This window comes from Cornus florida, unplaced genomic scaffold, assembly GCF_030987335.1.
Source record: "Cornus florida cultivar Cherokee Brave unplaced genomic scaffold, ASM3098733v1 CherokeeBrave_3.0.0_Hap2_Chr06, whole genome shotgun sequence".
NCBI lineage: Eukaryota > Viridiplantae > Streptophyta > Magnoliopsida > Cornales > Cornaceae > Cornus > Cornus florida.
The window spans coordinates 96,247,114-96,265,761 of record NW_026775576.1 but is presented as its reverse complement, the minus strand read 5'-3'; the positions used below and the strand labels follow the sequence as shown (position 1 = coordinate 96,265,761).

Genomic DNA, 18,648 nt, shown 5'->3' with positions numbered 1-18,648 from the left:
TATATATCTTATACATTTGAATTCATCTTTCAAATACGATTTATATATCTTATAAATTTGCAATACAATGCAGTATAGTATTTGGGACATATCATGTCTTCTAATAATAAGAATATAATACACTTGGTGTTGTTAGGAGGAAGCAGCATACTGCAAAGCAGACTTAATATCAGTATGATACCATGAGCATAGTGTAAAAGGAACAAGATTTTTATAAGCACATCAGTAGAACTGCAAACTCATAAATCAAACAATTTCATAAATATTAAGATAGAAAATGAAACTACAATTACAATAATTTGAAATAGTCACAACCCAAGTTGTCAATGAGTACCATAAAACAAGATGCTGCTAAGTTAACTGGTGACAAACAACCATAGAATGAAATTGATGGACATAAAACGCTGAAATAGTGACCACCCAACCCAAGTGATACTCAAACAGGAAAGAGGTTCTCAATGCATCGATGGACACGCCACCAACGATGAGAAGAAACAGGAATGCGCAAAGAAACAGGATGGTTTGCTACATCATCAAGCTTCTTAAAGGTGTTATCCCTAATGTTGTAGGAGATGATCATAGTTGTGTCTATGAATAGCACCAAAAACACGTCCCCATCATCTTCTCCATGAATTAAACGAAGCACCCTGACTGTATCAGGGCGGACAACCATCAACTCTTTTGATGCAAGATCAACCATAATCGAGTTAAGGTTAACCCGATACTTCAATGACCACTTGGAGTAATCAATTTCCATCTCAGAAATGTTGAAATTAAATCCGGTACCATCAATATAATCAATAATATGCAAATGACCTCTGGATTCCCCAAAATGCCAGAATTTAAAAGCATCAGGCCGATATGGTGGAGATGGCATCGGACAGAATCTTTCTTGATCAACATCAAAGTATAAGGAAGCGTTATGTGGTAGTGGGAAGAAGGAAATCCAGTGGATGGAACCATTGCAATAGACTCCACTACTTAATCTCACATTACATGGTAACTGATGATAACCAATATTGGGATATGGCCCCCGCCAGGCATGGGTTTCTGAGGAATAAATATGTACTTGACACAAGTAGCAACCCTTTAGTGAACTTTGAAGTAAAACAACTTTGTAGTGAGGTGATTTCAAAGGATCAAAAACCAAATATAAATAGTCAGGAGGATGACTGCGAGTGCGGGTAAAAGGCCAGGGAAGAGTGGAGAATTGCTTGGTAGTAGGATTGCAAACATGGTAAGACCATCGGTTACAAGAATTCGACTGCTTAGTTTCACAGCAGATGAGTAGAAGACCACAACAAGAGTCTTCTATGATTGTTGTAGTAGTAGTATTCATGTCAGGAAAGAGGAAAGCAAGTGACTTGTTTTCATCTCCACCATTATTAATACTAGTAGAACTATTACATCGATTCTTCTTCAAGTCAGTGTGAATGAGAGGAATGTATCTGATGAATTCAGGGAAGTATCTATTGGATAAGAAAAGGCCGGAGATTTTGGGATCAACGAATTGTGGATGCTGCTGCTGTAGCAAGTGGAGGAGAGAGAAGCGGTGACTGGAGATGAGAAAGAGCCATGGTTTAGAGACTGACCTGAATCGAAGGAGGGATTTCACAGGCAGACGCCTAAGGATCTCCACCACCAGGTCGGCGTTGCTGCCGATGATTTCAGCAGCAGCGGCAGCGACGGTGACAGAGATTTGGGCCGACGATGGTCTCTGCGAATTATTACGGTGGCACCTTTTAAAGTGAGAAGCCATTATTATTCTCTGATATCTCAATCGGACGCACCCTTCTCAGCTTTACGCTACCGCTTGCCTTGGACGCACCCTTTCGATCTCAGCTTTATGCTACCGCTTGCCTTGTGCCTATATATTAGATAGATAGGAAATAAAATCAAAACCTAATAAAACTGACTCCTGACTGACAACTTTAACATACGACCGATTGCTTTGGTTCGGTCTTTTCGGATTCAATTTCAAAATTTTAAAACTAGTAACTGTTTATATTATGTAATTAATACTTTCCCTGTAATTTTTATGGTAATTTTACCTTATCACATACACTATTTCTTTACTTAAAATAGATTATTCCCCTTCCTCTCTCGATTCTTTCTCCTCTCCAAATCCTACCACCACCGCCCCGGCCACAATCTATGTGTCTCCTACCACCACCCCATCGCCACCAACCACGATCTCCTACCACTACCAACAACCATAATTTATCAGATTAGAGAATGTGATTTAGTAAAACAGATACACTTGAGTTGAAAATGAATCGATATATATATAAAATCAACCATACAATCAACAAACTACAAGCCCAGAACAATAAATAAATAAAAAAATCTCGTCTTGATGCACTTCTTCTCTCGTTGGAAGCAAACCAGCCACAAACCCACATAAGAACGCAAACCCAGAACAAAAAAACCGATTCAGTTCGCGAGTCATAGATACCTACATATATAGGGAACTAAACACCGATTTCACGTAAAGCCTCGCTGGTCATCGAGACGGTTTCGACGAATTTGAAGACGCGGACGAGAAGGCCATGTGAATCACGATGAGAAATTGGGTTTGGACAGTTGTATCTCTTTCGATTTTGCCGAAATTGATAATGTGAGAGGGTGGGATTTGGAGGGGATAAGAATGAAGAGAGTGATTTATATAATGGGATCTAAGATTTGGGAATCACTGGCGGTGGTAGAGTGGTGGTGCTGATGAAAGTCGGAGGTTCCAGTCTTTTCTTTCCCAATCCTAATCGTAAAATTAATATATAATTTATTCAAATTAAGTAATCGAAATAATTATTATTAAGGGATAACAACCGATAATTCAAAGGGTTAATTTAATCGGTGATAAATATTGAGAGGCTAATTTAAAACAAGGTAAATTACACTAAACTACTAAACTCTCCTGATGGAGTGTTTCGTGGACAGATAGAAAAATTATTATATATGGGTTACTTCAGAACAATGCTTGTCTCCAAATTTATTCCATATCCAATCCGAATGAGAGAGGGAATGGAGGTATAAATGGATAGTCTGTAAAGTAGCCTATATCTAATCCATTTACTTTTTGGATAAATGGATAAGTGCCCATTGATACTAGAACCAGATTCAATCCTTGATTCGGTGCCACACGCTAAGTACCCGGCCTGAATAGGCAGGGTAGCCCAACCACAACGAGGGTGTTGCGAATTTGAGTGTGAGAGAATGTTACAAGGAGATATTTTATACCCAACAGCTTGAGCACCAATCCAATTCATCCAACCTGCTAATGTGGTCCAATAAAAAAGTTGGGTTTAAGTTGGGTATTTTTTAATTATTCGGGTTTAACCCATTGGTATGATTTTTTTCCCCTTTTTCTCTCTCTCTCCATCTAGTTCTTAATGTTCAACGCCGCCACCGTCGCCTCTATCCTATTACTGACCATCTTTGCTCACCTCTTCATCGTCTCAAGCCTCTCTATTTTTCCATGTCACCATAACAACCTTTGCTTCTCTCTCACCATTACCAACTCATTCCAACAACTAAACTTACAGCTCACAAATGTTGCCGCCACCAATTCATCCCCATAGTCAAACCCTAACCCCAAATCTAGTGCAATCAATTCATCCCCATAATCTAATCATAGCCCAAAATCCAATGCAATCTAAATTATTCAACACGTCTCTGTTTTTTGAACTAAAATTTGTTACAGAAGACTGACTAATGGACGGTGGCATGGACCAATGATGAAAAGGTGAGCAAAGATGGTCAGCAATGGCGATGCGGCAGCTGCGTTGAACAAAACCAGTGAGAACTGACGTTGATGGTCTTTCTTGGAGAGAGAAAAAGGAAAGTAGAGAAAAAGGGTCTACGAAGTCTTTTGGAAGTCGTACGTCTAGTTCATCAAGTTCTACGGTTGCAATCCAGTCATACTCAAACTCTGTCTGATTTGGAGTATGGTTTGCCATTGTTATTTCTTTTTTCTTAGTGTGTGATTGGAAAGTCTTGATTTTTCTCCGCAATAGAGGAAAAAAAAAAAATCTCAATTAAACCCGAATAATTGAATAATACCCAATTTAAATCTACCTTGTGTTTTTGTACACATGTTCATCCAACCTGAGTTGGACACGAGCATTGTCCATACTTATGCAAAAAGACATTAACGACTTTACAATTATAGGCGAACTACAAAGACATTAACAACTTTACAATTATATGCCAACTACAAGAATAATAATAATAATAATAATAATATATATATATATATATACATATTTATTCTATCCCAAAATAAATTTCCACATTTTTATAACTCAATTGTGTGTTAGGATTGTGATAATTTTTAATTTTAACTCCTTAAAAGTATGTTTATAATTTTTTATTGAAATTTATATTAAATTTTTTTAAAAAATTTATAAACAAGAGTAATCTAAGTATAAAATTAACTCATTTTTTAATGTGTTAGTAATCTAATATAAAACTAAGATTAACTCTATTTTTAATGTGATTTCTTTAAGGGTCAGTTTGGTTGGAGGGTGATGGAAGGAAAAGAAAGGAAATGAAATATCATGTTTGGCCATGCATCATTTATTAAAGAAAAAGAAAGAAAATGGAGGGATTTGGAAAGATACAATTTAGGCATTTTGGTTGGTTTTGTTATCCTTTAAAAAATGGGAAGAAATGAAAAGAAAGGGAAGAAAAGACAATAATTTTTAATAAAATTTTATTAATACCAATTTTACCCTTATTTTATAGAAGACAAAATCTATACAAACGAGTATAATAGTAAATTCATTAAAATAATTTCATTTCATTTCTTTTCCAAACATGATTACTATATTTTTTGCCTTTGCCTTTGCTTTCTTAATCAACCAAACACAGTATCAATTTTTTTTATTTTTTAATTTTTTTTAATTATTTTTTTTTATCATCTCTTTTGTTTTTTTCCACTATATCAAACATAGCCTAACTTGAGCTCCATTCAGAAGGTAAAACTCTGGAAGCTCATTTCTCTATTTATAGTATGCGCGAGATCCTTTATGAACCCAACCATAATATGTCTCTTTCTACCCAAAGTTTCAAACGTGGCTTGAACAAGATTGCTCAGGTTAAGATTCACACTGCACTCATATTGTTCACCACTACTTCGTATCCGACTTTACAAAGTGTTCGATGAAATTCCTCGGAACACATTCTCTTGGAACGTACGCTATGCTCTTTGGGTACTCGCATCACAACATGCACATGGAAACACTTGAGCTCTTCTCGTCTTTCCTCTCTTCATCATCGTCTGCAAAACCGGAAAATTTTACAATTACTTGCGTGTTAAAGGCATTTTCGTCTTTGTTTCGGAACTCAAATTTGGCTAAAATATTGGTTGATGGTTTTGTTATTCAAAGTGGTTTGATTCAGATATCTTTGTTTTGAATGCTATGATTACATACTATTCGAGAAGTGATGATATTGTTGCGGCGAGAACTTTGTTTGATATGATGACTGAAAAAGATCTTGTGTCCAGGAATTCGATGGTTGCAGGGTATTCTCAAGGAGGGTTTTATGAAGATTGCAAGAGATTGTACAAGGAAATGTTGGGTGTTGAGAATGTAAGGCCTAATGAGGTTACAGTACTTAGTGTTCTACAGGTCTGCGCTCAGTCGAATGATCTTATTTTTGGTATGGATGTTCAGCGGTGTGTAATTGAGAATGAAATTGAAATGGATCTTTCGGTTTGCGACTCATTTATTTTGTTGTATGCGAAATGTGGTAGCTTGGATTATGCTAGAGAACTTTTTGAATGGATGAGGGAAAAGGATGAAATTACCTATGGTGCAATTATTTCTGGGTACATGGTTCATGGATTTGTTGAGAAAGCTATGCATCCTTTTGGAGAAATGAAAAAACCAGGATTGAGTACGTGGAATGCTGTCATTTCAGGACTGGCGCAGAACAACTGGCATGAGGGAAATGCAGAACAACTGGCTTGGTTAGAGAAATGCAGGTGACTGGATTTATGCCGAATACAGTGACACTTTCAAGCTTTCTTCCTACAGTATCATATTTTTCAAATCTAAAAGGAGGGAAAGAAGTACATGCATATGCAGTCGGAAACAATTTGGATAAGAATATCTATGTGGCAACTGCCATTATTGATGCTTATGCCAAATTGGGCTTTCTTCTTGGTGCACAAAGGGTTTTTGATCAATCAAGAGATAGGAGTGTGATTCTTTGGACGGCAATAATATCAGCATATGCAGACCATGGAGATGCTAATGCAGCACTTAATCTATTTGATAACATGCTGAGTAATGGGACTCAGCCAGACCCTGTGACATTCACGGCAGTATTGTCGGCTTGTGCTCATTCTGGAGTGGTAGATGACGCTTGGAAGATCTTTAATGCCATGCTTCCGAAATATAGTATTCATCCCTTGGTTGAGCATTATGCTTGCATGGTAGGGGTTCTAACCCGAGCCGGGAAGCTATCTGAAGCAGTGGAATTCATTTCTAGAATGCCAATTGAACCTAGTGCCAAGGTTTGTTGGGGAGCATTACTTAACGAGGCTTCAGTTTCTAGGGATATTGAACTGGGGAAGTTTGCTTGTGATCGGTTTTTCAAGATTGAGCCTGAAAATACAGGAAATTATATCATCATGGCGAACTTATTTTCACAAGCTGGGAGATGGGAAGAAGCTGAACGTGTGGGGGAAAAGAATATTGGGTTGAAGAAGATCACTGGTAGTAGCTGGATTCAAACTGCAGGAAGGTTAGAGAGTTTTATAGCCAAAGATGTTTCAAATGGAAGAACTGAAGAAAATTATGGGATGTTACACAGATTGCTGGAGTTGATGAGGGAAGAGGGTTTTATCTTTTGGTGGATGAGTTTGATGAGGAAAGTGTTTGTAATTGAGCATCAAATCATTAACTAATGAAATTATTGCAAACAAGGAATAGTCCTAGGGTTTTAATCTACGGAATACACATACAGGACCTCAATAATTTACATTGATGCCTGGATATTCAGAAGCATGAGGCCTGTGAATTTTTTTGTACATATATAGTGCAAAAAAATCCAAGAGCATGATAGCAGCAATAAACATATGAGTAATTGATTTGATGGGTCCTGTTACCCAAGAGTCATAACTTCAAAATCATGTTCATGAGCAGCCCAGGGTCTTCTGAAGCTCCAACCTAGACATCCATAACTATGTCATTTGCTAAAGGAGAAGGAAGTCTTGAGACTCTTTCTTGACTAGGATATTTTTCGCACGTCCACCTCACGAATCTCGAGTCCAGTCCAGTGTGATTGATTCCTTCAATGCCTGAGCACTTCATCTTCCCATTTGCCAAATCACACTGAATTTGCTGCATCAAGTCCTTCATCAACTTACATACAAGTTACGTACAAGTTACGTTTCTATAAAATTATAGCTAGATTATTGTTCTTTCTAATGAGATATTGTCCGTATAATATATTTTTTGATCCAAAGTATTTATAAACAAAGCAAGTGCATTAAGCATTACAGTAACAGATTTAGCTATTAAATTACTCCTGAAACAGAAAAAGACTCCAGAGGAACAGAATTACCAGAGAGGCTTTTGGCTTTCTAATTTTTCTTTTATCTACTATTCTTCAGGAATATCTTTACTTGCAGTTTAAGGCTTCCAAGCATTCTTGACCCTGGTTTGGATCCACCAAAATGTCATTATATCTTCGTGACCTGCACGAAATACAACACTGGGTGTTGTTAGGAGGTAGCAGCATACTGAAAAGCAGGCTTAATTTCAGTATGATAGTACAAAAGCAACAATATTTTTATAAGCACACTGTTAGAACTGCAAACTACAAACTTGATAAATCAATCAATTTCATAAATATTAAGATAGAAAATGAAACTAAAATAATGTGAAATTGTTGAGGATTAAATCCCTCCTTCATCACACACAACGGAAACATCATCGCATCACATCAACACAAGCATATATGGAGATAACAATCATACACATCAACGCACAACACAATATTTTACATGGTTCACCCAACTCTAGGGTTACATCCATGGGAGAGAGAGATTTCACTATTATGAATCAAGGAAGATAATATACAACCACATGTCAAAACCTCACTTACTCACTCATCATCTCTTTTGAGGCTACATGTATATACTCGGGAATTACATATACTCTTCCCTCCTCACAGCACTGCACCCTTAAATCCCTTACATCTTTTATCTATTCTCTCTTTCTCTAAACCCTTCATACCTATCTCTATTTATAGAGTCTTCAAAACTCAATTCTTTGTGGACAAGTATTCCTCAAATCCAATTCCTTGTTGGACAAGGATCAACTTAGTTACAAGGAGTTACCATATCCATTTTCAACTCTAAAATAGCAGGAATAACTTTTTTCCCAAATCTTTAGCCTTTTTCCCCAAGTCTTCTGGATTCCAAAACAATCAGGAAACTGTTTCTCGCAGCTTCCAAAACGAAAAAGGAAATTAATTTTCTGCGCACAAATTTTGAGCCACAAACCTAACAATCTCCACCTTGGCTCAAAATTCTATCTTCACGTGCTTCTCCATAGCTCCACCTCGAATAAGGATCTCTTTATACCTCCACCTCAAGCTCTTCATAGCTCCACCTCAACTGAAAATTTCTCCACCTCAAATAAAGCATTATGATGAACTTGAAAAACACTATAACAATCTCCACCTTTTCTCAAATTCATCATTCTTCATTTTTTCTTCTATCTAGTTTATCCACCCTGTTGGTGTTCAATTGCTCACGCATGGCAACCCACCAATCTTCAACTCATCTTATTCCCCTTTACTCTTTATCGGGCTTAGAGCAAACCCCTTCATTCTTCACACCCCTTACCCTATCTTGAGAACTAGCACCTACTCTTGACTTGTCCTCAAAACTTGTTCCTCGTGGGCTTCACCTCTATCACCTTTGCCCCATCTTGAAAATGAGCATCCTCTGGCTTATCACAAGACTTGTTCCTCATGGTCTTCACGCCACCACCTTCTTCATACCTTCGTGTCATCATCAACTTTGATTGAATCTCCACAGCACCTCACTATCATCCTCTGCTCTGACAAACTTCGCAGCAATCTTCTTCTACTGATCTTCAGGACTAATCACAAGCTCTGACCCACCATCGGCTCTGATAGCAATTGTTGAGGATAATTAACTCCTTCCAACCCACTCAACGGTCGGCTGTTGTTGAGAGTTAAATCCATCATTCATCACACACAGCGGAAGCATCATCACGTCACATCAACACAAGCATATATGGAGATAACAATCATACACATCAATGCACAACACAATATTTTACATGGTTCACCCAACTCTAGGGTTACGTCCATGGGAGAGAGAGATTTCACTATTATGAATCAAGGAAGATAATATACAACCACGTGTCAAAACCTCACTCACTCACTCATCATCTCTTTTGAGGCTACATGTATACACTCGGGAATTACATATACTCTTCCCTCCTCACAACACTCACCCTTAAACCCCTTACATCTTTTATCTCTTTTCTCTCTCTCTAAACCCCTCATACCTATCTCTATTTATAGAGTCTTCAAAACTCAATTCCTTGTTGGACATGTATTCTTTAAATCCAATTCCTTGTTGGACAAGGATCAATTTACCTACAAGGAGTTACCATATCCATCTTTAACTCTAAAATAGCAGGAATAACTTTTTTCCCAAATCTTTAGCCTTTTTCCCCAAGTCTTCTGGATTCCAAAACCAATCAGGAAACTATTTCTCTCAGCTTCCAAAACGAAAAAGGAAATTAATTTTCTGCGCACAAATTTTGAGCCACAAACCTAACAAAATAGTCACAAGAATCACAACCCATAAAACAAGATAATGCTAAATTAACTGGTGACAAACAACCATAAAATGAAATTGATGGGACATAAAACACTGAAGTAGTGACCAACCGACCCATGTGATACTCAAAATAGGAAAAAGGTTCTCAATGTATTGATGGACATACCACGAAAGATCACGAGAAAAAGAAACAGGATGAAGTGCTACATCATCAAGCTTCTTTAAGGTGTTATCCTTAATGTTGTAGGAGATGATCATAGTTGTGTCTATAAATAGCACCAAAAACACATCCCCATCATCTTCTGCATAAAACACTCTGACTGTATCAGGGCGGACAACCATCTCCTCTTTTGATGCAAGATCAACCATCATCCAATTAAGGCTAACCCGATACTTCAATGACCACTTGGAGTAATCACTTTCCATCTCAGCAATGTTGAAATTAAATCCGGTACCATCATTATAATCAATAAGATACAAATGACCTCTGGACTCCCCCAAAATACCAGAATTCAAAAGCACCAGACTGATGTGGTGGAGATGGCATCCGGCAGAATCTTTCTTGATCAATATCAAAGTATAAGGAAGTTTCTTGTGGTAGTGGGCTGAAGGAAACCCAATGAATTCACCTATGCCTTCAAGTTTGGCACCACATACTTATCAACCACATTTACCAAGTCCAATTCGAAAGTATTTGGCACTTAAGGTGTCCGATTCCCGCAACACTCACATTACAGGCAACCACCATGGTGGTCCCAAGCATGGCCTAGACATGCCTGGTAGACGATGTCCTCACTAGTTAGAGAAGAGTTAAGGACAGGGTTTGCCACCTCACTGGGCAGGCAAGCTATCAAATTCATGTATGTATATATCTAAGCTAGTACATGCCAATGATTAGCCTTCCTTTTATTAGTTGTAAATTAATAATGTTTAAACCTATAATGATCACATTTGACAATTTTGTTTTTCTATGAACATTTTGAAATTCATGCATGCACATGTGATACTATATCAGCAAACAATCTTTTGGAAGATTTTGGTATTTGATTGTTGATAGAAATTGGACCTTTCCTCTTTGTTGATGGCAAATAAGCAGATGCAATTTGATGCTATATCTCATTGATTCTAAACTTTCAAATCAGATCAATTCAAGTACTTCTCTATCGTATCAACAAAAACAAACAAATAAATAAAAATTACAAGTACTTCTCTAGATGATCCTGCTGAAAACTCGCATATTATTAATTCATTTACAAAAGTGACAAAGCCTTTTACTAGAGGCTGTAAAGATGTGGCAGGAGTTTTATATACCAGAATTGAACGTAGTTAACTCAACTTGTAGGAAAATCCTCCAAAAAAATGGAGGACATGTATAGGGATGGGGCTAATCATTTCTCCAATTTGGTCTGCCCTTCTTATGTTGAAGTAGTTGTGTCTCTTTGGTTCTCTCCTTTCTTCAATTCAAATCTACACTTTACTGCTCCATACAAATCATGGAGCTTGTCCAATATGATATATCATCTTCATTACCTTTATTCTATTTGAACAGTATGATATACACATTTCTAATTGAGATCACAAATGAGCATAAAATTTATTTGTTGAAGCCAAACTACAAAATGTTGAGGTTGATAAGCAATGAATATTACATATTCGAAACGTGCATATGTTAATGGTTTAGCAATGCCTTTATCTCAGTTCTTATGTTTGTTTTCATTTATTTGCTATTTGTAGGTTTTTACCCAAAGAGACGGGCAATTCCATGTATTTGGAGCTTATGGTGATGTTCCCGATGCTTAGGAAGATGTTCGGGGCCTATTCGGGACTTAACCGAGAAGATTTAACGAAGCTTCAGGTTCTAGGACTTGAGCACAACCTCCTAGGGCTCGAGCACTGCTTAGTGCTTGACCAAAAATCTTCAGTGCTCGAAAACTGATGCAAGAAATTCAAGAAAAAAAAACTAAGTATGGAAGAAAAAACGCTTCGAAAATTTTCGGATCAAAATTTGGCCTAGTGTGGAAGTGTTGCTCAAGCACTAATGTGATACCCTTCGGATCCGAGACACGGGTTGATCAGGCCCAAGCCAAAACCCGAGGGAAATATCAAACAATTAATATGTAATACGAACACAGATGACAAAATGAATTTGATAAATAAAGTTTAAGCTGGAAGAAAACTAAATATAAAAACCTTTAATATTAAATATACTTAAATCCCAATAATCCAAAACCTCTATAAGTTAACAACTCGGGAATTCATCTCCAGTGGACCCCTGAAACCAAACTAAATGAAAGTAAACTGAAGATAAAATCCAAATCAAATATTTGGAAAGAAGTCCTACATCGTCGGTAGAATGGAAGATCTTCTCTGCCCAGCACGAACAAGCTCAAGCCTGGAACTGATGTACACCTGGAAAAATAGGAGTGGGTCAGGCCCACGAACAAGTTCTAACCTACTACAATCCAAGCAGAGACTTGATACGCATATACACTCTAACCAACTCAACAATAACTATATAAGTCGTGTATATATATATATATATATATATATATATATATATATCCATACTAAGGGACATTTACTGGACTACAGTAGGGGCCTCAACCTGAATAGAAGGCAACATGCAAAAACGCACCCAAAGGTAGGCATGAGTACCTAAGCCTAACAAGGTACACCTCAATCTACTATAGCCAGCTACGCATCCACTGCATATACGCACCCTAACCAACGAGTCTAAGACTCAAGCTCCTCTCGTGGTACCATAAACATATATTTAATATCCGTTCATAACAATCCATAATAAATCTAGTAAGTCGTTCAGCTTATTCAACTGCACAGACTTAACATAGATAACCAGTTAGCTAGCTAGTCATTCAGCTTGTGCAGCTTCTTTGACTTAGCCTAAATATAAGTAGGATTTATTTTTAATCCATTCCCTTATTCCGTATAGGTAGGATATAGCAATTTTGAGCCAAATCCAAACCTAGTATGTCACCGTCCCATACCGGTGCATACAATCCAATCCATCCGGTAGTTAATAGAATAAATAAAAATATAACTATCAACCAATCCATACATTTCACAATTGACAATAAAACACTAAGTACAAATATCAATTGTTCCATATTAAGCATGATAAAATAATTGTCAATTAACAAGCTTAATCCATACTACTCTGAAATGTCCACTAATTGATATTACAGGTTATACATGTAAAACAATTAATTCTAACCAACCATAACAGAAAATAAATGTTCACAGGTTTATTTTTAGTAATTCTGGAACATGACTAACTGCAAAACATCACTAAGAATTTTAATACCAAAGCTTAAACATCTTGCAGCTCCTTCCATCCAAAGTGTAAACCAACTTAGGGCCAAATAAGCATACTAAACCATTTAAATCCACAAGCTTATTTTATAACATTGGGATAAGTTTAATTGAGAATTTTATTGCTAAGAACTTCTATTCTAAGTGCTAAGCAATTCTGCATCCTTTTTAACAAAAACACAGTAAACTGATTAATTAAGCATTGTCCATTGTTGCATTAAAACAAAGTTGTTTTACTTTGCATAACCTTCTCTCAAGGATTTTAACCATGCTTAGACCACCTCTAAACACCTCAGTATAGCTTCCAACAGAAACTAAAAATCCCAAAATCCGAGTTCCGTAGCTCATAAAGTCACAGAAAAATGGAAAACAAAAATCCAACCAAGAACCTGCTCTCCCCAAAGGAAGAGCCTGCTCTTCTAAAGCTTGGAGCCGGCTCTCCTAAGCATGGAGGCGGCTCCAAGACCTCTAGAGCCGGCTCCATATAAACATGGAGCCTGCTCTTCTCCCCAATGAGCTGGCTCTTCAAAAATAAGAGCCTGCTCTTCTCCGTTCCTTCATCTCCTTCACGTCCGACTTGATTCTGTTGATCCGACTTCCATTCCTAAGGCACTTGGATGTTCAAATTGGGTTCCACTGATTCCAGAATCCATTAAATTCTTTGTTCAATTACCAAAATTAATTTAAAGCATAAACTTTGTAACAAGAATTTAATACTAGCAGTTTATGCAATCCCGAACCCCAACTGTTTTAACACATCAAACTTGCAATCTAAATAAATTTCAGTGATTCCCAACATAATACAGAATTAATTAAAATTATTACTCATCAATTTCCATGAATTAACATAAATTACAACAACAAAGGACTTAAAACAACCATTAAACAACTTAGAAACACAATCAGTTTTAAGCATTCAGGATATGCAATACAGTTCAATTTAAATCCTTATTAAATCCTGGAATTGTATTAGTTGTGTAAAGAACACGAGCCTAAGGGAAAGAGATAGGATTAGAACTTGCCTTTGAGACTTTTGTTCAAAATCTCTCCATCGTCTTCTAAGGTTCCGGCAATTCCTACTGCAAAATTCCTCCTTTGTTCTCTCTCTGCCTCCACAGGCGTGTATAGGTTTTACTTTTCTTAAAACCCTAAGCAGACTTATCTTATATATTTATAGGCAACCAAAAACCTAAATCCAATTATATCCAAAGTCTGAAACTCGGCCCATAAACATAACCTAGTTTATAAACCCTGTCGGCTCATTAAATTAAACCTAAACAGAACTAAAACCCTAACCACACTTTTATACCTAGTCATTAATTAAAACATTTAATTATTAATTCAATTAAAGAAACAATAAAATTCCAAGTTAACGTAAAACAGAAAATAAAATACAATTTAATAACTAATTAATTAATTCACAAACCACCACTAAATAAATAAAAACTAATTAATTAATTCACAATCCACCACGAAATAAATAAAAATAAATAAAGTCACACTTAATCAACAAATTCACAACTAAACAAATAAAAACATAATTTAAATAATTAAATAAATTTCAGAACTATCCTTGTTAAATTAGGGGTATTACAACTAAACCCAAAGCTCGAGCACTGATGTTCGTGCTCGAACACTTACATCCTGAAAGTTTCCAAAAGTTGCGGGAAAGCTACAAAATCACTCTTCTTTGTTTCCATATGGGCCTAATTGTCCCCAAAAGCTGGAGAGCACATCCAAGGGGGGTTTATGACTTGTTCTCTACTATAAAATAAGATAAAAAGACATAAATAAAAGGGCTTGGGATTTTTTGCATTGCTTGGCGGCTTTAGGGTTTGGAAGATTGAAGATTCCACTTGGCGGTCCATGGAAATGGCTTCTACACCAACAATGATGACATTCTTCCTCTCCATGAGTTGCTAAATCATTTCTTAGGGCATTGATATAACCCTCATCCGAGCAACATGGTTTGATTGTTCTTAACATTGGAGATTTTTATAGTTTATGTATATTGATAGCATGATTGTGGGCAATTGACTTAGTATTCCTAAGCAATTGGGTTTTTAATGAATATAATTGGTTTTTGATGAAATTGATCTCGTCTTAGAATTAATTTTGCTTAAATCAAAAATCAAACAATTTTATTGTGAGAGATTGGCGGCTAAGGGTTTCTCTTAACGGTAGAAGTAGTTATCATGCAATGAAGCTTACACGACTATATAAATGAACGTTTTGATAATTTATGCCTAGGGAAGACGTGTTGTATTGCATGGTAAATTAGAGTAGTTAAGTAGACAATTCGTGCCAACCGAAGATGAGTTATGGCTTAGTATTTATTCATATATAACTTCTTAATTGAATCGAAGTGCGTTTGTAGCCACTTGATTTCCAAATATGCGCAAGTGTGAATTCCCCATAGTTGAGACAATTAACCATGTTATGAGGCTAGTGGTGAAGTCAATCCCTAATTTTCCACTTTGATCTAAACCTTTGTTAATTTAGGTTTATTGCAATTTAGAAATTCGAAAACACCAAATCTTCTTTCTCTTGAATCAAATAAAGATTAATTTTATACTTAACAATCCACCATAGTCCTTGAGGTTCGACACCCTCAACATAGCCCTATCCTACAAAGATTCGTTCTATTGCGAGTGATTTTTATTATTGATAATACACACATCAGAGGCGTTCCTTATATTTTGCTTATGATGAATAAGCTTTTGTTATTATTAGAACAGCTAACAGACCAATTACCCTCATTTCACCACTAGTAGGCATCCTTGGAAATCATGTATATACTAAATTGTCAGTTAAGTAACATTTTCAATTCGTTCTTTTATCCAGGATCTCATACCTTCATGTATATATGTAGTCAACAATTACCAAATCAATGAAGGAGTTGCCAAGTGAAGAAATGCATATACCCATCATGAGCTTATTTAGCTTCACTTTTCCTGGCCCTTGCCAATCGGTGTTCTAGTTGATACAGTGTCCAATTCCAGTCACGCAGTCCACACTAGAGACATAAATGCAGAGATCCTCAGGTTTCCATATAGTAATCAAGGTATAATTTACAAAGAAGATGTCGAAAGTGCCCAAGGAAAAATAAAAAGAACAAAAGTTAGTCCACCTTGTTTCGAAATACTTGTGCCTGTTTCACTTCCTTTTCTTGAGTCGTTAAATCTCTCCCCTCAGCAGCTCTTTAAAGATTGGGCTTCAGCATAGTGTAATCAAGTGCTAATAAGACAAACGTGTCAGGTTAGTAATCCGGGATAAAATTTAAATCTAAAAGATTGGAGAAAACATTATTAGTTTCCGCTGTTTATATCTCAATTTGGTGAACTATGGGGTCCTAATCCACAAAGGTTAGTTGCATAACAACTTCAAATGAATTTACTGGTAATCGTTATTGGCTAACATGAATGAATCTCCGTGACCACCAAACGACATGGCCACTTTGTCACACTCTACATTATCTGCACTTCTTATAATGATACTGTGTCACTTGAATGACCCCATAAAAACCCAGGTTTTCTTTTTCAAAACCAAGCTACCATATTTTCCAGAGATTGATGATGTGAGGTACCACATTATGGCACCATCTTATAACCTTTTTCTTTTTGTTGGCACCATTTTAGAAGTTATATTTCTGTATGCAGATTTTAATCAACCATTAATTCATGCATTTCAGGTACATAGCCCAAACTGCTCATGTGATCCACCAAACCATCCACCACTCCAATAATCTCATTTGCTTTGGAGTTTGAACAGACTTCTGCCCAAATCGATAAACTCCATTTCCAATCTCGATCCAGCTGTACCCAGGATCCATTTTTAGCCTTTTATATTTCATCAATTTCCTTACTCGCCACCTGATCCCAATAACACACACTGGCATACAAATTTGCCAATTGCAAGTGGGTAGCAGCACACCATGGTTCCAGTATAAGCCTGTTCGTTGCAGCCTCAATTCCAATCCAAACATTCCCATGACGCCTGCACAAAGAAAGGAGTGAACCCCATATAATGGCATTGGGGTTAACAGGCACCTTTTTTTTATGAAATATCAAGCATCTTCCAAAAATCCAGCTTGACCAAGAAGATCTACAATGCATGAATAGTGGTCTAGTTCCGGTTTCAAACCAAATTTACCCATTGAATTGAAGTAAAGCTGGACTAGTTTAACAAGACCGGCATGGCGACAAGAAGAGAGGATGCCAAGGAAAATAATGGCATCAGATTTCACCCTTTGCTGCTTTATTTGTTTAATAAGATCAATTGCCTCCGATACAAGGCCATGCTGAGCAAACCCCGCAATCATCGAATTCCAAGATACAAGATCTTTAATATGCATGCTTCCAAATACAAAAACTGCATCTTGAACATTCCCGCACTTGCAGTACATCGATATAAGAGCATTAGATATGTTTATATGAACCAAAACACATCTGAATTGTTTGACAGTGAGCACTCCTCCCTGCCCAAGTGACCCACTACCCATGCACGTACTCAAAAGACTAGTAAACGTAAAATCATTGGGTTTCAACGTTGAATTCCTCATCTGACGATAGAGATCTAAGCAAACATCCACCTGCCATTCATGTGCAAACCCAGTTATGATTGTCGTCCATGAGACAACATTTTTCACAGGCATTTCTTCGAACACCCTATGCGCATTGTCCAGCACACCACATTTGCAGTGCAAAGCAATCAAAGAACTCCCAACATAAACATTGGCGATGAACCCAGTTCTAATTACCAGTCAATGAACTTGAATTCCCATTCTAAGCATTCTTGCATACCCACATGAACTTAAAGCATGTGAAAATAGACATGGATCAATTATCAGCCCTTCTATGCAGTCGAAAGAGCATTGAAATCGAATCCTCCCTTGGTTTTAATAAGCAGACTCATGATTACTAACACATTATTCGGTGAAATGATGTGAATTTGTTTGTAAAAAGTCCTGAATGAGTCGAAGATGGCTTTGGCTACTATGTGTGACATTTGCTTTTGGAGCTATTATATCTAGGACTCTCGGGGCTTTATCCAACCTCTTGCTATTTGTTGGGTGCGTTGATTTTTGAGAAGAGAAAGGCTATAGCAAAGTCGTAAGAAAATGGCATATAAACATTGCTTTCTAATACATTGTTTAACGAAAACTGTATCCATTCCTGGGCATAGCCCATTATTCTCCTTGCATATGCCATGTCACAGCGTAACCGTTCAATTATTATTGTTTTTATTATTTTTGCTTTTCTTTTTCCCGGTAAATCAGTATTGTTGTTTTTTTTATTGCTAATAAGGTAGGTTAGTAAATGAGCAATACTGCAGTGTCGTGGCAAGGGTAGCAAAAGACAGTCTAATGACAAGAGTCACTCTCTCTTTATTGGTAACATTTTTGTGTGTGATGAAATAATAATTATTATATATATATATATATATATATATATATATATATATATATTGACTTGGCAAACACAAAA

At 36.7% G+C, this 18,648-nt stretch overlaps 1 protein-coding gene and 2 pseudogenes across 1 annotated transcript; 1 reads left to right on the top strand and 2 right to left on the bottom strand.

The window, feature by feature from the left end:
• Positions 1–228: 228 nt before the first annotated feature.
• Positions 229–2,756, bottom strand: LOC132313111 (F-box protein At5g07610-like). The gene is made up of 2 exons (XM_059811772.1): positions 2,460–2,756; positions 229–1,867 (listed from the first exon to the last, which is right to left on the bottom strand). Exon 2 carries the CDS (start codon positions 1,757–1,759, stop codon positions 437–439), a length of 1,323 nt encoding a protein of 440 aa, XP_059667755.1. The 5' UTR covers positions 1,760–1,867; positions 2,460–2,756; the 3' UTR covers positions 229–436.
• Positions 2,757–3,811: 1,055 nt separating this feature from the next.
• Positions 3,812–6,894, top strand: LOC132314652 (pentatricopeptide repeat-containing protein At2g37310-like; annotated as a pseudogene).
• Positions 6,895–16,030: 9,136 nt separating this feature from the next.
• Positions 16,031–17,921, bottom strand: LOC132314651 (pentatricopeptide repeat-containing protein At2g37320-like; annotated as a pseudogene).
• Between the last annotated feature and the right edge of the window lie 727 nt (positions 17,922–18,648).